At 38.7% G+C, this 22,861-nt stretch overlaps 1 protein-coding gene across 1 annotated transcript in view; it reads left to right on the top strand.

Annotated features, from left to right (window-relative positions):
* The window catches only part of GK5 (glycerol kinase 5), a 71,878-nt gene extending 66,663 nt beyond the window's left edge, over positions 1-5,215 (top strand). The window contains exons 13-16 of the mRNA XM_065876431.1: positions 1-104; positions 966-1,025; positions 1,391-1,524; positions 4,896-5,215. Coding sequence (XP_065732503.1) covers positions 1-104; positions 966-1,025; positions 1,391-1,524; positions 4,896-5,044 — 447 coding nt within the window. The 3' untranslated portion in view covers positions 5,045-5,215. The remainder of the gene's footprint in view (positions 105-965; positions 1,026-1,390; positions 1,525-4,895) is intronic.
* The last annotated feature ends 17,646 nt before the right edge of the window (positions 5,216-22,861 follow it).

The raw sequence follows: 22,861 nt of genomic DNA, 5'->3' as shown, positions 1-22,861 counted from the left end.
GCTCCATTAAATGACCCCTGTGCATGTGCCTCTTTTATGGGTTTGAAGTCTTCCACCAATAAATACCACCTTGTACGAGCAATATTGGAGTCCATAGCTTTCAGGTACCAGAACCTGCCCGAAACTCCCCCCTCCCCATACAGTATCGCTATTTCCTTTTATTAATTTCTACTAAACTAAATTTTTTAATTTCTTAATTTTAACTGTTTATACTTTAGTTTAATTCATACTGTATATGATATAATCTATTATTATTACTAATTTTTTTGCATCTCTTTTTTTTTCACATTTAATAGTACCAGTACCACTTAGATTTGATATCTGAAAACTGAATGATTTTAAAAATATCCAATTTATTAAGCATAAAGGATTCAAAATTTGGACTTTCAAAGTCTTTTATTTCCTTATTCATGAAGGAGAATTCTAACTAATAATGCTTCTTTTATACTCAAAGATTGACTCATCAGAATTATTCTTTATGTATATTTCTTTTGGTCTTTTTGTTACGGGGCAGGTGTAGCTCATTAAAATTAAAAACGCAGCTGTCATGAATGGAACAAATGGAACATTTGTAATGTTTAAAATAACATTTTCTCTGATTACAAAATCATTATTTTTATATTTGATTTCTATTAGATGCTATTTATGGTGTGTCATCCATACCTATTAAATGGATGCTTGCTTTAAATTTTTATTTGCAGGAATGGTAACAGATTAAATTTAGTTCTGAAATAAAAATTATGTTCTTTTGCATCAAAGTGAAAAACAGAAGGGCCTGAACCTTGTTTACTTGACCATCTGTTATTGACATCCAGTTAGCCTAATATATTTCTTTAGTGTTTTCTTTTGCATATTTTATAAATGTCATGTAAATAAAACCACAGTTATTATTCTAGATTGGAAAAAAACAGAGAATTATTATGATATGAACTGCCTCTAAATAGTTTCCTTGTTTTTTTAACTAGAAACAAACAGTTATATGAGGTGATGCAGAAAGAGATCCACATTCCTGTAAGAAAAATTCGGTAGGTAAACTTTGTTCCTAATAGATTTAATTAGAAATTAGAAGTTAACTGGTAGCTGCTGTTGGCATTTTCATGATTATGATTATTCAGGATTTCAAAAAGAACTTATGCTTACCTTCTTTGCAACAAAATTCTTGATCATAGGAATTTGGAGAGGAAGGAAAGCTAATTTTGGATTTAAGGAGAATAAAACCCAATATGGAATCTGAGAGGATCTTAGCACCCATATGTGTATTATAAGAATCTTTAAACTTTAAAAATAAAATCAAGGATCTAAAAAAAAAGTGTGGCTTTTAAAAAAAGAATTAATAATGTATTTATGCTTTTGTTACAGTAATTTATCTCCAATATCTTTCTCCCCACAGAGCAGATGGAGGAGTTTGTAAGAACAGTTTTGTCATGCAGATGACTTCAGACCTGATTAATGAGACGATAGACAGACCCGTCCACGTTGATATGTCCTGCGTAGGTGCAGCTTCTCTAGCTGGTCTTGCTGTTGGTACGTGTGGGTTTTATTAAAACGAGAGCTGTCTTGCAAAACCATTTCTTACAGATAGCATTTCTCCTCCCAAATCACAAAATTATAGATAGAGAGGGTCTGGAAAGCCTTGGTGTCCATTAGACCCCATACACATATGCACATCACTCACAAAATGTTCCAGTGATCTCTTCTGTGGGTGGGCCTGGTTGCACCTCTTCCCTCCTTGGTGCTCTCCTTCAGTCAGAAGAATGAGACCAGGAAAGCTAATTCTCAACTGCTCTGGTCTTTAGCAAGGGAATGTCTCTGGGTAAACTTTCTGATTAGATAAGCTTGTCTTTGGCATTAGAAACCACTCCACTCTTTCATTTAGTGAACGTTTGTTGAGCACCTGCTTCATGAGAGTCGCTGCTGGGAATAATAGAGTTTAAATGATATAGTCCCTGCTCTGGGAGTCTCCAGTGGGAGCAGTCAAGCAAGTCAACCCATTATTATTCTTCTGTGATAAGCCCAGCGAACAGCCACAGTATCAAGCAATTGGTGTAGGCTTTCCCAGAGGCGACAACGTATAGTTCAATTTTGAAGGGCTTAGCAGACAACCAGGTGAGGAGAGAATAGAGGTGAGTGGTCCAGTAGAGAAGGCAGCTCGTGCAAAGGTACTGGCCCATTATGGTGCTGATAGGATGAGAGCAAGAGGGGAGGCTGGAGAGGTACATAGAGGTCCAGTCATGGTGGCTTCTTCATATAGAGGAGATTGGACTTGATCTTGAATGCATTGGAGAGCCACTGAACAATTTTAAGCAGAAGGACATGGTTAGATCTATATTTGAACAAATCACTTTGGCAATTAGTGTTTTCACTAATTAGTTGGGAGGAGTAAAGAACAGACATGGGGAGGCCAATTAGAGGGCTCTTTAGGAGCAGGATGACGCTTGGGACACTGGGAGTGTTTTCCTGTGTTCCTGTATGGAAGGGAGGAGTGTTTGTACAAAACAGGATAACTTACACTTAAAAGTTTAGGCTGTTATTTAGCAATTAAAGTTATGGACCCAAAAAGCATCAAATCTTGGTAAGTTCACCTTATACTTTATACTACTAAAAATCTGTTAACTTTGAATAAAATTGAAACAGTCACTTTCATTTGTTCATTGATTGGTGTTTGATTAATTCAAGTTGAAGAAAATAACTTCCCCTTAAATGGTCATTCCCGTTTACAAATTTAAGTTACTTTGTATATTTCAACTCTTAAGTACAATACAGCTGATGTTATTTTTAATAATTTCACATGACTAATTGAGCAAACTTAGAACTATAACAAAGAAATTTCTCCAGTATTTAAACAGCTCTTGAAAAATGAATAAATTAAGCTTATCATTACAGTAAGCCAAATGCTCATAAGCATTCCAATATTGTTTATAAAGTTAATCAAATTGATCTACACTTATCGCCTTATAAAGCTAAATATGTCAAATTCTCTTGAACATTTAATACACTTTAAATAACAGACACATGCAAGTTATTCTTACATATAACATAGTGGCTTGAGTTGTATCTACTTCATTTTATCTGTATTTAATTTCAAAACTTTTCAATAGAGAGATACTTCACTAACTACAGGGAACAGTTTTACCTCCTCAGAGAATCTGAAATTTCTGGTTGGATTACTTCTCTCTCAGAAATATGAGACATGGGGCTTCCCTGTTGACGCAGTGGTTGAGTCCACCTGCCGATGCAGGGGACACGGGTTCGTGCCCCAGTCCGGGAAGATCCCCCATGCCGCGGAGCGGCTGGACCCGTGAGCCTGCGCGTCCGGAGCCTGTGCTCCGCAACGGGAGAGGCCACAATAGTGAGAGGCCCGCGTACCGCTAAAAAAAAAAAAAAAAAAAAAAAAAAAAAGAAATATGAGACATGAAGGCTACGCAAATTCTCTGTATTTTCAAAATTCACCCAGAAACTGGGTCTGTTCAATACACATTTAATAAAGTGACTTTTAAGAGTATGTATGCCATTAAGTATAAATAATAAATTCTGGAAATAAGAATTTTAAGAACATACTTATTTTCATGACTAGATTTATCTACTTGTAGTACACTAATAAAGATTATTTTTAGTCTTTTAATAACTTCCATAAAATAATTAATATCTTTAAATATAGACAGTCTAAAACACTGACTTTGTAAATAGAATGTGGCCTGATGGAGAATTTTAGAAGAAAGAATTTTATGTGTCAGCTTTATTGGTAAGAGAAAAATGTACTTCTTGAAGACTTGTCAACTATGTTAATACTTCAGAGTAAGTGAGATGTACCAAGTTTATTAACAAGGGATCGCTACCATTTCAGACTACGTATGATCGTAGTTATAATATGTTTTCTTCTGCTTTTTATTATAAATCACATGATCCTCTTTGTAAAGAACAATATATACCAGAACTACAAGATTATTTTGAACTGGAATTTAAAAGCCTTGTATGAAATGCAATAGTTTGAAAAAGAAACTATTTTTTATATTAATCCCCAACTTTGAATTTTATGCATATCCTGAGGAGTTGCCTCTTACCTCAAGATATATGACAAAAATCTTAACTTGGGGGATTCCCTGGCGGTCCAGTGGTTAGGACTCTGTGCTTTCACTGCTGTGGGACCGGGTTCGTTCCCTGGTCGGGTAATTAATATACTGCACAAGTTGCAGAGTGTCGCCAAAAAAAAAGAAAAACCTTAATTTATCATTGTTTTGCTTTGGTTTTTTTAATAAATAAATTTATTTATTTATTTATTGGCTGCTTTGGGTCTTCGTTGCTGCACACGGGCTTTCTCTAGTTGTGGTGAGCGGGGGCTACTCTTCATTGCAGTGTGCGTGCTTCTCATTGCGATGGCTTCTCTTGTTGTGGAGCGTGGGCTCTAGGCACACGGGCTTCACTAGTTGTGGCATGTGGGCTCAGTAGCTGTGGCTCACAGGCTTAGTTGCTCCACGACATGTGGGATCTTCCTGGACCAGAGCTCGAACCTGTGTCCCCTGCATTAGCAGGCAGATTCTTAACCACTGCACCACCAGAGAAGCCCCTACTATTTCTTACTTGGGGTTTTTTTTTTTTTTTTTCTTAAGAGCTAGTCATGAAATTAAATGATGGCAGGATGTGGTTGCTCTAGAAATGATTTGGTGCTCTTCCACACAGAAATAAAGCTGCTAGTTAGAAACCAAAAGATTTTAAAATCCTGATGTATTTATGCCCAGGGATAGTCAATCTAACCAAGCTCAAAGCAACAAAATATTTTGAATTGTGTCTTAAAGTAATAACTGTTCACCTGTGTACCAGTTCACATAGGTTTGTGGATAAACTTTATGGACTCATTATTTGCCTTAAAACTTGAGAGTAAATTTTTTCATCTATAGGGTTTTGGACTGACAAGGAGGAACTAAAGAAACTGAGGCAAAGTGAAATAGTTTTCAAGCCACAGAAGAAATGGCAAGAATATGAAAAGAATATGGGAAACTGGGTCAAAGCAGTGAAACGCTCCATGAATTGGTATAACAAGACATAGCACTAATGGAATGACTGAAGCCACGCATGGCTGGTTGCTGTGATGTGCAGATGAGACAAAGCTCAGGGACAGCAATACGACCATGAATGAGAGGAGAAGACGAGCTGAGCTCTGCAACCGGAGAGAAAAAGCACTGCTTTTTTGAAAACAAAACAAAACTCATTGAAAAAATTCTAAACCTTGGTAAGATTGTAAGGCAACAATACCTCAGAACTTTTAAATCTTCTGTTTTATAGCAAATTCCAAAGGACACTAGCTATTTCCAACCATGTTTTGACAGTCACGGGTCCTCCTCCTGTTTGTACTGGGCCAATATGAACATAATTGTTTACTATCTGAGTTAATAGTTCCGGGTCAAGCACTGTTCGTGTTTTGTTCCAAAATGATGTGAAAAGTGTTTCCTTAATTCTTTAAAATGAAGTGGGCTCTTTGAAGTCCATATAGTTAAAAAGAAAGAATAACCAAGAAAATGTGGAATTTTGATATTTGAATTTTAATATTTTCTATTTAAAGCCATAATTGTTCAGTGTTGTATCCAAATATTAGCTCAATGTGTCTCTCTTAGATAGGTTCATTTGGTAGTCAATTCTTTCCCTTATTGGGTTTAAAGACACTGCCTTAATTTTTCCTTGTTTAACCAAAATCTGAGCTTTCTTTATATATTGAAAAACACTGAAAAAAATCATTTTAGTTAATAAAACCAAAAAGGGTATTGATTCATAAGGAATAGGAGAATACTTTCCTTCTCAGATAGCATTTCTTTCAAAGATTTCTGGGTAAAGTATAAAATCTCATTTTTTACAAAATACACGTAGTAAATATAAATCTTGCCTTTCTTCTCCTCTTCTCTATCCTTCTTACTTGTTGAGATGCTGGTGTAAACGTCTTTTGTTTTTATTAAGTGCCTAGTCGACAGAGCTTAATTTGAAGAAAGTGCCCTAATTTATTGCTGACTTAAGAATTGCCTTCATTGGGGTATTTTGCTTGTCCAGGTATCTTTCTTGTTTTTGTCCAATCTACTCATCTCTCTGAGATTTGTGCAGTGAGGTAGCTGACAGAGGGGATGGGAGTGTAGTCAAGCTAGTGACTGCCCCTCAGCCACTGAGCCAGAGATCCACAGAGAGGAACAGCATGAGTCCTACATTTTCAAACTCACTTGATAGAAACAAGGTAGAGTAAGGTAAGAGCTAAGAGTTGTGAGTAGCTTCAGGCCAGATGTAAACTTGTCCTAAGGCAAGTTGACCACCTTCCAACATGTTCTCATGTTATTTGCCCCTCCCTGTTTGGGGGCTAGGTTCCTTTTAGATTTGCAGCAATAATGTATTTATTTCCCTCTTGGTCAGGCTTTATCATATCACATAAAGTCCTACTGTTATAGAACTCACTGTTAAATAATAATGTAATTAAAGAAGTGACTGTTATAGGGAAGTTTGCTGTTCCTATCATGTACGTCCATTTCAGAGACAGGTAATAGATATTAGACTTGGAAATATTTTTGTTAAGTCAAGGTGTTTTGTTTACTGTAATAAGTCAGATCCCCTTATGTTGATAACATCTTACTCGTTTCATTCTTTCTGTTATTCACATCCTTTTTTACAAAGCTTAGTGGCCAATTAAAAGCTTTCTTATCAAAGTCATATGAAAGCCACTCTGTTTTACTATTTCTTATAGAGTCTGCTCCTCAGTGGGTATGATGTCCATAGGAAATAATTGTCTTTTTGTATTAGGATGTACTGAATTGTGATATTATTAATACCTAAACATTTGTTATTTCATTCATTTTCCACATTGTTCTTTCTCATCATGAAACCACAAAATAAAGGAGAAATATCTTTTAGATAATGTGGAAAAATAACTTTGAATATCTTTCTACTGGAATTGAGCATCTCCTCAAAAATCAGTGGCTAATTTTTTCTTCCATTAGTTTAGAAGTTAATCTTCTATTTTTAATATGTCTGGCCTTTTTTTTAGTAACACAGTTTACTAGATCTTTTGTCAGATTTGACCTAAATCAGAAACATGACCACGTTTGCTTTTGTGGTTGTAGAAAGCGCTGATTATCAGAATCAATTGAGCAAAAAATTGTCCTTTCAAGTTTATTTTTCATACGTATGCTAATAATTGAAGTTAAAAAAATTTCTATGCTAATATTTCTCAGAATGTTTTACTTCCTCACTATGGGTCTATCAGATAATTTTAGGAGAGATCTCCTATCTTATCAAGCTATCTTATCAAGGAGGAGAATCTTCCTGTACAATCCTTCCTAAAGTGGTACTAAATGCTTTTATACTATAGACTTACTGATTTTTAAATTTTTTTATATCCAACCATGACATGGTTTCTCAACCTCAGCATCTTTGACATTTGAGGACAGATAATTCTTTGTTTTTGGGTGCTATGTATTATAGGATGTTTACCAGATCCCTGACCTTTACCCACTAGCATCCATCTACTTAATGATGGCAAAATGTCTCCAAACATCGCTAAATGTCCCCTGGGAGACAAAATCAACCCCGCAGTTGAGAACCAGTGATGTAGACTGTTGGAAGAAAATTGAAGACTCAGTGAATTAGAGTGTCTATCGTACTCCTTTTCTCTCTGCTTCATTTTTACCTTAGGAAATAGTTGTTAGCAAAAAGAAGTAGTAGTATCTTAAAATAAATAGCGTTTCTGCTTTGCTGGTTAATGAGGTGGGAAAAAAATGTCATGCTGTAGTTGTCTTCTGCTGTTTTTATCCACCTACCCTCACCCCCGTGTCTGCATTCTCTGTGGTCTTAATGAGTGAATTTATGACTTCAGTATGGGATTAATGTAGTCTCCAGATCATCTTTGATTTGATCTGCCTTTTTGTTTCCTTTTCATCTCTGAACAAAGGAGATGATTTACTCTTTTATCTGCCTCTGCGCAAGTCTCCACCAAACTAGAAGTTCCCTGAAAGCAGAAAACATGTCTGCTTCCACAGAACTTAACTCTGTGCCTTCATATTTGTGGGACGAATTTGTACTTTGTGTTTGTAAGTGCAACTTTTTTTGCATATACATTTTGTCCTTGATGTTACATGTGTTTCTTGATAGGGAGCAGCTTCTATGTGTTACAGTAAAATATGTTTTGCTGGATTAAGAAGGACTACTTTGTTATGAGAACTAGAATCCTCATACTGTTTATTCTTAAAGTCTTTGTATGTTTGTATATTTGCATATCTATTTGTGTAGAGATACACATCCATATATACACATATTAACTTTCGAAGGTACAACTGAAGCCTTTCTATTCACAGGTTTTGTGTATTTGACTGCAGTTGACTAACAGATTGAATCTTAGGAATGCCAAACACTCTCATGTTAGAGGGAAGAAACTTCAGAAATACCCACTTTTGCAAGGCTCTTATACTGAGGACCAGTCTTTAATTTGAAAAGTAATCTAGCCCAGGAGTTTGGCAGTAATTTTAAAATTCTTTGAGGTGAGACATAGCTGGACCCTGGGGCTCTTCAACTTTAAGTGATTCTAATCATCCCAGAGAAGTGATTCTAATCATCCCAGAGAAGGCTTTAATCTATCCCAGCGGATTCTGAATCCCTTTGGGAAATTTATATCATGTTTCTCAATTAAAATTAAAAGCCCAAAACACACCCTGGATCTATCTGGTCCCAGAGTCCTCATCTTGCATACTCAAATCCAGGTCATCTGGTTCAAACCAGCCTAAAGGGGTAACTCCAGAGAAGTCAAATAGGCCGTCAAGAATCACATTGTTTTTTAAAGTTTTGGATCCTCATAGCTGTAAGTATTTTGGCACCAGCATCTATTGTGAGTCACTGGTTATTTTGTCACCATATTCCCATGGGACCTTTGCCCCTAGAAGGATGCAGGAATGATCATGGGAATGGGAATGATAGAAGCAGGAACCTGCAGAATCAGATGTTTTGGAAATTCTCTGTTATTCTATTTCCATCGTCTTTCCCCCCACTTTACATTACATTTGGTTTATTAAAATAAAATGGATGTGTCTGTATAGATACCTATGTTGTGTAGAAAATAAATGATAAGGTTTCCAATTTAAATGAGCCGTATCTTTACAAGAAACTGCCAAACTGTTTTGCAGAATAGCTGCACCATTTTACATTCCCACCAGCAATGTATGAGGGATCCACTTTCTCAACGTTGTCACCAGCATTTGACGTTGTCACTGTGTTTTACGTTCGTCCACTGGGATAAGTGTGTGGTTTTCTCATTGTGGATTGAATTTGCATTTCCCTGATTAATAATGATGTTGAACATCTTTTCATGTGCTCTTTTGCGATCTGTTTATCCTCTACTGAAATGTCTGTCCATATCTTTTGTCCATTTGCTAATTGGGTTGTTTGCTTAAGGAGCCATATCCTTAAAGGAATATCCTTTATAAAAACTTAAAAAAAAAAATCAGTCCAGTGACTTAAGAAGTCATTAAGTAGCATTTTCAAACCCTCCTGGGCAAAATGTATATAGCCTTTGAACATGACTTTGTAATGTACTGAGCAGAAGAGCTCTTGTATTTCTTACATACTTATTATGTAGTGTGGCACTAACACTGTATAATAGCAAAAAAGTTTCAAAGACACCTTTACTTAGAATGTTAAGTAAAGTGTACAAATACATGTTTTGTACATAGGTATCATAATCCTAAAAATATTTTTTATTTAAAATAAGCTGATTTGTGTAAATATTTCAGAATGATTTTATGGAAAATTAATTCAAAATTTTCCTATTTGTGCAAGACAGTTAATATAGATTCCAATTTGTATGCATCAGTAAATTTATAATTTTATTTCTCTCATGTTCTTTATGAATTTCATAGTTTTATTAAATGGTCATTGAGAACATCATAAATCATTGTTAAAATCTATAGATAAAATCAAGGATGCAGAATAAAAGGAATCTTTTTCATGTGTATGGGAATTTTCCCGTTACCTTTTGTCTACTTTAACTTTTGGATTTATTTTTTAATTTTACCTGGAAATTCTTATTTAATACCATTTCTTGTTTTGGTTTCTGCACATTAAGAACGTCACAGAGAAATAAGCATATGTTAACTTCGGTTGTGACTCAAGATAAATTTGGACTTGTGTTTCCCTTTTAACTGGAAGAAGAAAAAAATGAGGCTTAATATGGTTAGAGAAGAAAGGTTTTCTGTAAGCCTGCCTCTTTAGATCCTGTTTAGGCTTATTCTATACTCTACATTCTTGCACAGAGGAAATTACTAGAGATGAGAGTTAATTCTTTGTAGTGGAAAAAAGATGATACAGTCTATTGTGAAAATATACTGTATATTTAAATGTTTAGAAAAATTTTAAATAACTGGAAGAAACATACTTTCAAATGCTAATGTGACGGAATTAACCTAGCAGCTGTTAAAATCCATTATGAAAATTATCATTAAAATTATTTGGGAAATTATAACGAAACAGTGAGTGATCTGTACATATTGTGTATTAAAGCCATTCTTTTTTAGTGTTTCTCTCTTCGTTGCTTCACATCCGCACACATAAACTAGCGACATCCCGATGATGATGGCAGAGGATTCAGTTGGACAATCTGGATTCCATTCCCTGACCGAAGGGGAGCCCATGGTTCATTCTGTAGGAATTTTGAAGGATAATAAATATTCAATTATTTGAAGAAAGAAAGGGGTATGGTTTTGATTTTATTGTTCAAAGTCCTATTAGTCTAATGAGGAGGACAGGAAGGGGCAGGTATGTGGAGCTGACTTTTCTGAAATGTATGTGACTATAAATTGTATTAAATATTATAAAATTATTTTTAGGGAATTCGCTGGCAGGCCAGTGGTTAGGACTCCGTGCTTTCACTGCCAAGGGCCCAGGTTCGATCCCTGATCGGGGAACTAAGATCCCGCAAGCCATGCAGCGCGGCCAAAAATATACATATATATATCTGTGTGTATATATATGTGTAATATATATATATATATGTAAAGAATCTGGCTATGTAAAAGAAATTGTAGGAAAAAAATAAATGAGGGTGATAGGGACTAATAGTGGATTCTTTGCTATTTAGAAACAACCCACTAGGATGTGGAGATTGTAAGGCAAATACCTTAGATTTACTAAATTACCTCTCCCTCTTCCCCACCACTTGGGCAAAGTTATTAGCCACCAGATCCCAGGGAATTCTCATATTCTTTAACCCAGCCCACAGGGTTGTCCTGTCTCTCCCAGAAGGTCCTGTCTCTGTCAGCATCGCAGTTTCATCACCAAACTCTGTCAATATATCAGTCCCAATCTTCCGATTCATCCCACACAGGAGATACTTTTAGACCATGTAAATATCCTGTTTCCCATCACACTTTCACTCACTAGTTTTTAGTATCCCCGGATGCTTCCTGTCTGCAACAATCATTTCTGTAATATTTGCCTAATAATGGTGATCTTCTATTTCCATTATGTCTTTACATTTATTCATGGAATTCTACTGTAAGGAAGAGTTGTTGCCTGTCCTCCATTTATTATCCAATTATTTATATCAGTATTGGTCATCTCTTGCCCCACTTCACATCCTCTTAGCCCACTTTTTGATTCCAGTTGTAGCAACCAGCTGCCCAGGTGTAACCTGACAGCATCTTACTTTACCGTATCTCTGGTTTTATGAGCTGGGATTTCTCTGCCTCCCAGTTTGGAATACTCATTTGAACTCATTCTGTCATTTTTCACCCATGGTCAAGCCTGGAATGGTAGAAAGTTGACACCATATGGGTAATGTTTAAACAATGGGGACAGGAGCCAGTGTGTAAACATGCTCCTCTGTATTAGTTAGCAGATGTAATAGTTTGCATTTGCTAATCCCAATCTCCTACTCCATCCCTCCCCCATCCCCCTTCCCCTTGGCAAAAGCAAGTCTGTTCTCTATGTCTGTGAATCTGTTTCTGTTTCGTAGATAAGTTCCTTTGTGTCATATTTTAGATTCCACATATAATTGATGTCATATGATAGTTGTCTTTCTCTCTGACTTCCTTCACTTAGTACGATAATCTCTAGGCCCATCCATGTTGCTCCAAATGGCATTATTTCGTTCTTTTTTATGGCTGAGTGATATTCCATTGTATATATGTACCACATCTTCTTTATCCATTCTTCTGTCAATGGACATTTAGGTTGACTTGGCTATTGTAAATAAGTGCTGCTATGAACATAGGGGTGCATGTGTCTTCTTGAATTATAGTTTTGTCTGGATATATGCCCAAGAGTGGGACTGCTAGATCATATTATCATTATTTCTTATACCTCACATATAATGTATATTTTTAGGATAAATAAGATATTTATCTTAAAATAATTTTAGGTTTGATATTAAGAAAAGTTTACTTCTATTAATGGTGGCTGTGTAATCTTTCCACTGCCTGAACAAAGTCATTCCAGAAATGAACTGAGGAGAAAGCTGTGTCCCTCACTGAGGAAATTCCAAGGCTTTGATTCCACTCTGCAGTTTAATGTGACTAAACTGCCCGTAATACAACTGTCTCTGGAAGACAAGGCCTCGCTGTAACACATTTTTCACTTAAGTGTTATTTCTTTTGTCTGTCACTGGATGGATTGGGTGTGAAATCAGGATGCTTTTTAGAAAGTCATCTGCAGGATTTCCCTGGTGGTGCAGTGGTTAAGAATTCGCCTGCCAATGCAGGGGACACAGGTTCGAGCCCTGGTCCGGGGAGACCCCACATTCCGCGGAGCAGCTAAGCCCGCGTGCCACAACTACTGAAGCCTGCATGCCTAGAGCCCGTGCTCCACAACAAGAGAAGCCACTGTAATGAAAAGCCCACGCACCACAGAGAAGAGTAGCCCCTGCTCCTCACAACTAGAGAAAGCCCGCCTGCAGCAACGGAGACCCAATGCAGCCAAAAATAAATAAATAAAATAAATAAATAATAAATTTATTTTTTAAAAAAGTCATCTGCAACTACAAAAGTGTAGACAACTATGGATTTTGGGGAATGGTAAAAAGGTGTCACTAAGGTCCTTGTCACTCAAACTGTGGTGTTTGGTGAAGCAGCAGCATCACCAGTTGGAAGTTCATTGGAAATGCAGACTCTACCCCACTCTGAGGTGGGGTACCTCAGACCTGCTGATCTAGAGTCTGAATTTTAATAAGATCTCTAAGTGATTCCTGGGTACATTAAAGTTTGAGAGACATCGGTCCAGGAGCACTATAGCTATGCCTCTAGAAAGCAGCATCCAGCTTCAGGAGAGGGGCAGCACAGGGAAATTCCTCAGGTTTAATTTTAGCAGATCTGTCTCTTTCATGGCCGTCTGTTTGTTGCCCCGCATATACAAGTAGAGACTTTATTTATGCTCGTCTCCTCTTTCCAACGTGCTAGGCTGTGGCACACTCATCCATTCAATAAAAACTTACTGAGCTTCCCTCAAGCACCGAGGATAATGTAGTGAATAGAATGGCATAGATCCGAATCGCAGGGAGCTTAACAGTCTAACAGGATACAGGTACTAAATGAGTAATCAGAAGTTTGATGAACATTAGAAAGACAAACAATTTTATGGGCCAAGAGCTGGAGACCGGGAGTCAGAGGAAGCTTTTCTGGAGAGAGTGTTGTTTCAGCTTAGATGAGAAGGCATGTGTAGATGAGGTGTGGATGAACTGGGGGATTGTTCTAAGCACAAGGAACGCCCATGAACAAAGCTCTTTGGACATTTATGTGTGTATTTCCAATGCCTAGCACTGTTGGTGGCATACAATAAGCGCTTAGTAAGTGTTTGCCAAATCAGTAAGTGTTCTGTCGTGTTTCAAACATCTACTCTCTTGCTTTGGAGATAGTGGAAGCTTTATTTTCCTTTTCAAAGGAAATCAGATCTTTTAATGGGGAAATGAGAAGGAAGAGAGAAAGCTGACTGTTGTGCAAATTGCTAAATTGGAACTGTGAGTGGGAATGAAAAATTGATTTACATGAATTTTCCTCCCTGAAGCAACTTGACAATTTATTCTGTTCTGGGGAATTTTCAGTTTTTGGCTTGAAAACCAAGCTGTTCCTTATTCTGAATTTCTTGGCCTGCCGTGAAACTAGCATTTTGTGTCTTTTACAGCATACCCTGATTAGGTCATGGAAATTCACAGCTAGATCAAACCAGTATATGGAAAATTTGAAACTTGCACTGCCCATTTTACTTCAAGGCGTTGGAAGGTGTTATGAAACATTGACTTTTAAATCATTCTTTTCAAAAGCACTATTATCAAATGATCATAATATCACCATTATTTACTGAACACTTACTATATGTATTACATAGCAAAATCCTCATATTAACTCTACGAGTCATATGAAAATTGCCAAATATTAACAATTTCATGTGGTTTAACTTAATATTATCTTCCGACTCTCACCTTAAAAATTTACAAAGAGGTTAGAGAATCCCTGATTGCCGTAGCCTTACTCCAAAATTTAGCACTGAGTTGTCTTCATAGATAAAGAGATTCCGAGGTACAGTTCCTTAATAACATCCACTGCTTCTCCCTCCCCCATTAGCCCAAGCACAGCTCTGCATCTACTTCTACTTGGACAGTTTACACTTTGACCTGAGGTGATTAACAATCCATCTCTCCTGATAGACTGAGCTCCTTGAGGATGGAGGTTTCGTCTGTTTTCCTCATTTTTGTATCTTTGTGCTTACGATGTTTGAAAAGTATTTAAGTTGAAACCACAAAATTTCTGTGGAAACTAAATAAATCTTATTGATTTGTTATTGCAAAATGCAAGGTAATGACTCCATTGGGGCTTTTGCATTTTAGAATGAGTCCAAGGAGACTGCATTCAGCATTCTTGACCACCTAGGACTTTATCTACGTACCAATTATGCAGAAATTATCTCTCCACTCCACCCCAGAGAAAGGTCCAAAGGTGCTTTCTCACCTCCCCCAGTTCCTTTAGGCATTTATTTAAATGGTGCCTTTCCTGCTGCCTTCACTGAGCGCTCTATTTAAAAGTCAAGCCATCCCTCAAACACCTTCTCTGCTACATATTTTCCCCAAAGCAGGTCCCAGCATGTAACATAGCTTATATTTTGCTTATTTCTTTTGCATATTGTCCTTCCCACCCCACTAAAATGTAAGCTCACACATGGTTTTCAGATAGGCACAAAATGTATTAATACTGAACTAAATGGACAGGTATTTGGGGGGTGGGAGCTGCGATTTTCTCTTCAGCTTCCACGTGACATGGTGACCTGGCCCGGTTTGGATCTTACTTGCCTGTGTACTGAAGAAGCCACATGCCCAGCGGTCTCTAACCCCTGTCTGAATAATTTACCGCACACTCGTCCCCACACGTGGCCTCAATCACTCGTCCCCTTGCCCCTCCATGCTGCTGCCCCGGAGGTGACCCATCAAGTGACTGGGGACGGAGTTGTGCTTGGGAACTAGGGATGACCTAGTTCCTCCTTTTCTAAGAGAGATGGGGGTTTTCCTGCTTGGGCCCGGGGGGATGGGGGTGGATGGAAAAGTCAAGATTCCCACCCAAGCCGGGGGAAGGGGCAGGGAAGGGTGTGTCTATAAATTTTAGGCCTCAGGCCTGTAGCCTGCCCCGGAGGCGGCTGGGGAGCCGCGTTGGCGACATCCCTGCGGGAGACCCACTGAGAACCTCCAGTGGACAGCCCAGGGACCCGGCACAGTGCCTGACGCCCCGCTGCTACGCCTCGCGGCCCCCTCCTCTCTTTGGGAAGCCTCGGGGCGGGGTTTGTTTACTCCTCGCACGCACCGCAGGCCTGGCCAATCCGTGGGAAGAGGTGCCGTACGACATTCATCCCGAGGGCCAATCGGCGCTCACCGTGCTGCTCCGCCGCCAAAGCTCGCGCGGGGGAAGCGGGGCAGTGGCTTGGCCGGGCGAGGGCGGACGAAGCTGCCAGCGGTCTCGGCTGCAGCCGCCGCCGCTGCTCGGTACGCGGGCGCGCCCTGACCCTTCCTCTTTGGGCAGGCTCAGGGGCGCGCGCGCGGTCGGCGTCCCGGGGCCTCGAACTCCAGGGCCTCGACTGGGCAGGCCGCGGATCGCCAGCCTGCCCGGCGTGCGAGTCGGCCGGGAGCCGGCCGCCGCCAGCCGCGGCCGCCACTGGAGCGGCGGCGCCCGAAGACGTGCCCCAGGCTCGAAGAACAGCCCTGCGCGGTCGCCTCGTTTTCTGCAGCCAAGCGGCGGTAAGGTTCAGGGTGCGGGCGCGGGCTCCGTGCCGAGGGCCTCTGGACCCGGCCCGGCGTGTTCCTGGGCAGTTTCCCTCCCTGCGCCTCCGGGCCCCCTTGTCACCCCGAGTCCCATCTGTTTATTCCCACGCATTCTTCCAGGCCTGGCCGAGTAACCCTTGAATGTCTGGGGAAGAGAGTTGGAAACCGGAGACCGCCCCTCCCCCCCCGGTCCCCCCCCGGTCTCCGCCCCCCAGCCACACACAGACACACAGAGCGAATTGGGGGAGGCACCGTCCCTGAGTCACGCCTCGTGGAAGAGAGGAAGGGCTGCTTTCTACTTTCTCGGTATCTTCAGGGGAGAAGCATGGCTTCTATGTCTGGTTTTCCATCTCTACCAGGTGTATTTCAGAGTTCCAAAGCCTCGTGCGCTTGGAAGAGCCTCGTAGCCTCTATAAGGGAACTTTTCTCTCAAGTAGAGGGTCACTTTTGGGGCCCAGACTCTTTTGAGAAATTCCGGAGAGCCAAGGTCTCTCTCCACAGAAAAGGGTAAAGATTTTTATAGGCTCTTGCAGGGAGACAGTGCAACTAAGGGGATGAGTGCTCCGTCTCTGGTACCAGTCTCTGTTACCTGGCGTTGTGTGGTCTCAGTTTCTTCATCTGTAAAATCGTATCCACCTATTGAGGGTGTTGCCAGGAGGAAATGGACTAATCGGTGTCACCATTTGGAACAAAGCTCACCTCCTATTAATTGCCCTGCCCTGCTTGAGTTAGGCATTTAATTGACCCCCGTGAATGATGGTTTAGAAAAGTTCCCCGTGTTGTTTCTCTTTTTCCGTTGAAACAGTTAACAGGCTCATCCCTTTCCGTATTCACTGCTGAAGCTCCCTTTGAGGCTTTGAATACTTTTCCTCATTCTGGCCCTGAGGGCTCAGACTCCCTGTCCCACTTCTTTGCTCTCTTTTTGGTAAGTCAGTAGCTCATTCCCTTCCTTCCCCTTTCTCCCCCAAATCTTAGTGTTGTGTTTTTTCATTTGATTTCTATAGCCTAATTTTTTTTCTGGGCCACTTTTCTTTTCTCTTAATGGCTTGAAATCATCTTCACCTAATAGGTATAGTTGAGGTTATTCATCTGTCCTCTGTACGGTGTAATCATGACCCTACCTCTGTACAAAATTATACAGAAAATAATTTAATTGATCTGATATTGCATGTTGCTTTTCCATTTCATTGGTTGGCCTATAATTTAGCTAAAGCTTTATCACTATCCTGTTACTGTAATAAATCTTTAATGGCAGTGTCCATTCTCAAGTAGCACCCGGAGAAAAATCAAATGCCTAGACCCCGGATTCTGTCACACTTCTGTGCTGGCTCTTGATGCATTTGTTATTTATTAGAACATCTTGTGCCTGGAACTAGAGTCTAGTCTCATGGCAGACATGGTGTCTGTAGCCCTGTTCTGGCAGTTCAGTTGCAGTTTCAGCAATGTGGTGCTTATATTTAATAAAGGCCCAAGACTTATTAAACTCTTATTTTGGAGTTCTCTTTCTGTCTAGTTGTTTAAGAGGGAAAACAGAAGTTTCAAGTGTTTAATACTTCACGTTACCATTTTGTGATCATATGCTTTTCCCCCCAACTCTTGGAAATGTATGTGTCCTCCGACTGGCACCTTCAGGTTTTTCCCTTGCACCCAAAATTCTTAACTGTGAGCTATGTCCCCTCAATACAACTTGAAATTGGGTGCACAGATGTGTTTATCCTTAATATGGAAAGCATTTGTGGATGGAAATTATACATTAAAACAACCTGAAGGATTCAGAGGTTGCTTTTTGTAATTAGGAATTGAAATGTGAATATACATTTGCTTTTATTTTTTTTAGCATTGTAGAAAGACTGGCTTTGTTTTCTTGCTATTGATACTTTATGTTTTATGCATAATGCATGAGTCGTATATTACATTGCACTTCACCATTTTTATTTATTTTTAACATCTTTATTGGAGTATAATTGCTTTACAATGGTTAGTTTCTGCTTTATAACAAAGTGAATCAGTTATACATATACATATGTTCCCATATCTCTTCCCTCTTGCGTCTCCCTCCCTCCCACCCTCCCTATCCCACCCCTCTAGGTGGTCACAAAGCACGGAGCTGATCTCCCTGTGCTATGTGGCTGCTTCCCACTAGCTATCTATTTTATGTTTGGTAGTGTATATATGTCCATGCCACTCTCTCACTTTGTCACAGCTTACCCTTCCCTCTCCCCATATCCTCAAGTCCATTCTCTAGTAGGTCTGTGTCTTTATTCCTGTCTTGCCCCTAGGTTCTTCATGACCTTTTTTTTTTTCTTATATTCCATATATATGTGTTAGCATACGGTATTTGTTTTTCTCTTTCTGACTTACTTCACTCTGTATGACAGACTCTAGGTCCATCCACCTCCCTACAAATAATTCAATTTCGTTTCTTTTTATGGCTGAGTAATAGTCCATTGTATATATGTGCCACATCATCTTTATCCATTCATCTGATGATGGACACTTAGGTTGTTTCCATCTCCGGGCTATTGTAAATAGAGCTGCAATGAACATTTTGGTACATGACTCTTTTTGAATTATGGTTTTCTCCTGGTAGTGGGATTGCTGGGTTGTATGGTAGTTCTATTTTTAGTTTTATAAGGAACCTCCATACTGTTCTCCATAGTCACTGTATCAATTTACATTCCCACCAACAGTGCAAGAGTGTTACCTTTTCTCCACACCCTCTCCAGCATTTATTGTTTCTAGATTTTTTGATGTTGGCCATTCTGACTGGTGTGAGATGATTTCTCATTGTAGTTTTGATTTGCATTTCTCTAATGATTAATGATGTTGAGCATTCTTTCACGTGTTTGTTGGCAATCTGTATATCTTCTTTGGAGAAATGTCTCTTTAGGTCTTCTGCCCATTTTTGGATTGGGTTGTTCATTTTTTTTTGATATTGAGCTGCATGAGCTGCTTGTAAATTTTGGAGATTAATCCTTTGTCAGTTGCTTCATTTGCAAATATTTTCTCCTATTCTGAGGGTTGTCTTTTGGTCTTGTTTATGGTTTCCTTTGCTGTGCAAAAGCTTTTAAGTTTCATTAGATCCCATTTGTTTATTTTTGGTTTTATTTCCATTTCTCTAGGAGGTGGGTCAAAAAGGATCTTGCTTTGATTTATGTCATAGAGTGTTCTGACTATGTTTTCCTCTAAGAGTTTGATAGTTTCTGGCCTTACATTTAGGTCTTTCATCCATTTTGAGTTTATTTTTGTGTATGGTATTAGGGAGTGTTCTAATTTCATACTTTTACATGTACCTGTCCAGTTTTCCCAGCACCACTTATTGAAGAGGCTGTCTTTTCTCCACTGTATATTCTTGCCCCCTTTATCAAAGGTAAGGTGACCATATGTGCGTGGGTTTATCTCTGGGCTTTCTATCCTGTTCCATTGATCTATGTAGCCTGCCCCGGAGGCGGCTGGGGAGCCACGTTGGCGAGATCCCAATGTTTTTGTGCCAGTACCATACTGTCTTGATTACTGTAGCTTTGTAGTATAGTCTGAAGTCAGGGAGCCTGATTCCTCCAACTCCATTTTTCGTTCTCAAGATTGCTTTGGCTATTCAGGGTCTTTTGTGTTTCCATATAAATTGTGAAATTTTTTGTTCTAGTTCTGTGAAAAATGCCAGTGGTAGTTTGATAGGGATTGCATTAAATCTGTAGATTGCTTTGGGTAGTATAGTCATTTTCACAATGTTGATTCTTCCAATCCGAGAACATGGTGTATATCTCTCCATCTATTTGTATCATCTTTAATTTCTTTCCTCAGCGTCTTATAATTTTCTGCATACAGGTCTTTTGCCTCCTTAGGTAGGTTTATTCCTAGGTATTTTATTCTTTTTGTTGCAGTGGTAAATGGGAGTGTTTTCTTAATTTCACTTTCAGATTTTTCATCATTAGTGTATAGGAATGCCAGAGATTTCTGTGCATTAATTTTGTATCCTGCTACTTTACCAAATTCATTGATTAGCACTAGTAGTTTTCTGGTGGCATCTTTAGGATTCTCTAGGTATAGTATCATGTCATCTGCAAACAGTGACAGCTTTACTTCTTCTTTTCCAATTTGGATTCCTTTTATTTCTTTTTCTTCTCTGATTGCTGTGGCTAAAACTTCCAAAAGTATGTTGAATAATAGTGGTGAGAGTGGACAACCTTGTCTTGTTCCTGATCTTAGTGGAAATGGTTTCAGTTTTTCACCATTGAGGACAATGTTGGCTGTGGGTTTGTCATATATGGCCTTTATTATGTTGGGGAAAGTTCCCTCTTTGCCTACTTTCTGCAGGGTTTTTATCATAAATGGGTGTTGAATTTTGTTGAAAGTTTTCTCTGCATCGATTGAGATGATCATAGGTTTTTCTCCTTCAATTTGTTAATATGGACTTCACCATTTTTAAAGGCTATTTAGGTGTATGAAAGTTTGTAGAATGTGGTGAGGAAACAGACTAAGCCAAAATTAAATTCATGGCAAAAATAGTGAAGTAGAACCTAGTATTCTGACTTCTAGTACATTGTTTCTTAGTTTGTCAACCTTAACAACCAATCGGGACTAAAAGATGAGAAGGGAGAGTTTAGGATGAAGTCTTAAAGGCAGAGGGGGAAACTTTCTAATTTGGGCATTAAATATTAGATATTGAGTAGTATATTAGCACCTCATTTTTTAATCTTTAAACTTAGGTATGTTTCTTTTTTTTTTTTTAAATTTATTTATTTATTTATTTTTGGCTGTGTTGGGTCTTCGTTTCTATGCGAGGGCTTTCGCTAGTTGCAGCGAGCAGGGCCCACTCTTCATCGCGGTGCGCGGGCCTCTCACTGTCGCGGCCTCTCGTTGTGGAGCGCAGGCTCGAGACGCGCAGGCTCAGTAGTTGTGGCTCACGGGCCCAGTTGCCCCGCGGCATGTGGGATCTTCCTGGACCAGGGCTCGAACCCGTGTCCCCTGCATTGGCAGGCGGATTCTTAACCACTGCGCCACCAGGGAAGCCCCAGGTATGTTTCTTTTAAAGATGAAATAGTAAGCCATTATTACTTACAGTCAGAACTTACTTATAGTTGGTTTACATTGTTGCTTGGCAAACTTGATTTCACTTTTTTTCTGAACCTGTCATGATATTTTAAGCTCTTATTGTAACATGTATCTTAATGTGTCTTAGGGGAAACTAGAAAGCATGAAGTTCAGTGCTTTTTAGATCATAAAGTTTTAAGCTGTAATCAGTTTTAAAGATTATAAAATATATTTGCCTCTTCATACTTGAATCTTTTCTGTTTTAATCTGGGTTAAGTAATTCTAAGGATGGGGCATGAATACATTAAAAGTAGATTTGTGAACCCTTGGAAATTTTATGTGCATTTGTATATTTTTCTGGAGAGAAGATTCATAGTTTCTGAGGCAAAGATATTTGGACAACTCTCATTTTTATAAAATTATTTCTTTTACAGAACTAGAAGTTATATCTTCACTGGTTTTAGTTCTGTCCCCTCTGTAGTGGGTTTTCAAATATTTGAAGATACTTCCTATACTCTCATGATTCGTTTCTTTTCTAGACAAAGTATTCTCAGTCTTTAACCTCCTCTAATGATTTGCACCTCCTCAAATTACTTATGGCTCATTTGTGGGTTTGTCAGTTCATCCATATTCTTCTTAAAAGTGTAGTACCCATAATTAGATATTAACCAGTAGAGAAGACCGTAAATTACCTCTCTGATTTAAGATTAAGGGTAGACTTGCTTCTTTGGCAATCACGTGGCACTGTTAATTTACAATAATGTCCTGTCAAGAAGGCGAACTCTGGGGCTAGCCTGCCTGGGTTTAAATCCTGGTTCTACAGTTTATCAGCTGGGTGACCTTGAGTAAATTATGAAAACATTTTGGGGCCTCAGTTTTCTCATCTGTAAAATGGGGTTTATCATAGTACCTATCTGATAGGGTTCTTCTAAGGAATAAATGAATACATATATGTAAAGCATTTAGAATAGTCCCTGGCATTTAAGTGCTATGTGCATTACCCATTATTGATTTTGTAGTCACCTAACATTCTTGAGTTGTTTTGTCCATGCTCTCCCAGTTCTTTAATAGAATATTTTTTGGTAGGACTTGATATTTATCCCGATTAAATTTTATCTTGTCAGATTGGTTCCAGTTTGTTGACTCTAAAAAAAAGAAAAAGTCTTGATTTGGTCATTCAATAAAAAAACTTATTTGTTTATCCATAGATTTGATAAACTATAATTTTGATAATGCTGACATAGCCTTCATACAAATATTATTAAAATGTTGACTAGGTGGGCCTAGGAGCAGAGCTCTCACCCTGCTAGAGACCTCATAATGTTGAATTTTAAAAACCTGTTAATTCTTTGATTCAAGTTGTTCAGCTAATTAGAAATCTAGCTAATTTATCATTATCTACCTCAAATAGTTCTAGGTTTTCACAAGGAAAATATAAGGAACTTTAACAATTGCCTTCCTAAAACCCAGGTAACTTTATATATACTTCATTAAAAAAAATCCTATCTGTTTAATAACTGTCAAAAAAAAAAAGAGCATTAATCTGTCATTACTCATCCTTAATGAAACTATACTGATTTC

This window comes from Phocoena phocoena, chromosome 4 (genome assembly GCF_963924675.1).
Source record: "Phocoena phocoena chromosome 4, mPhoPho1.1, whole genome shotgun sequence".
NCBI classification, from domain to species: domain Eukaryota; kingdom Metazoa; phylum Chordata; class Mammalia; order Artiodactyla; family Phocoenidae; genus Phocoena; species Phocoena phocoena.
Note: the sequence above shows the minus strand (reverse complement) of the source record. Positions and strands in the feature narration are given on the sequence as shown.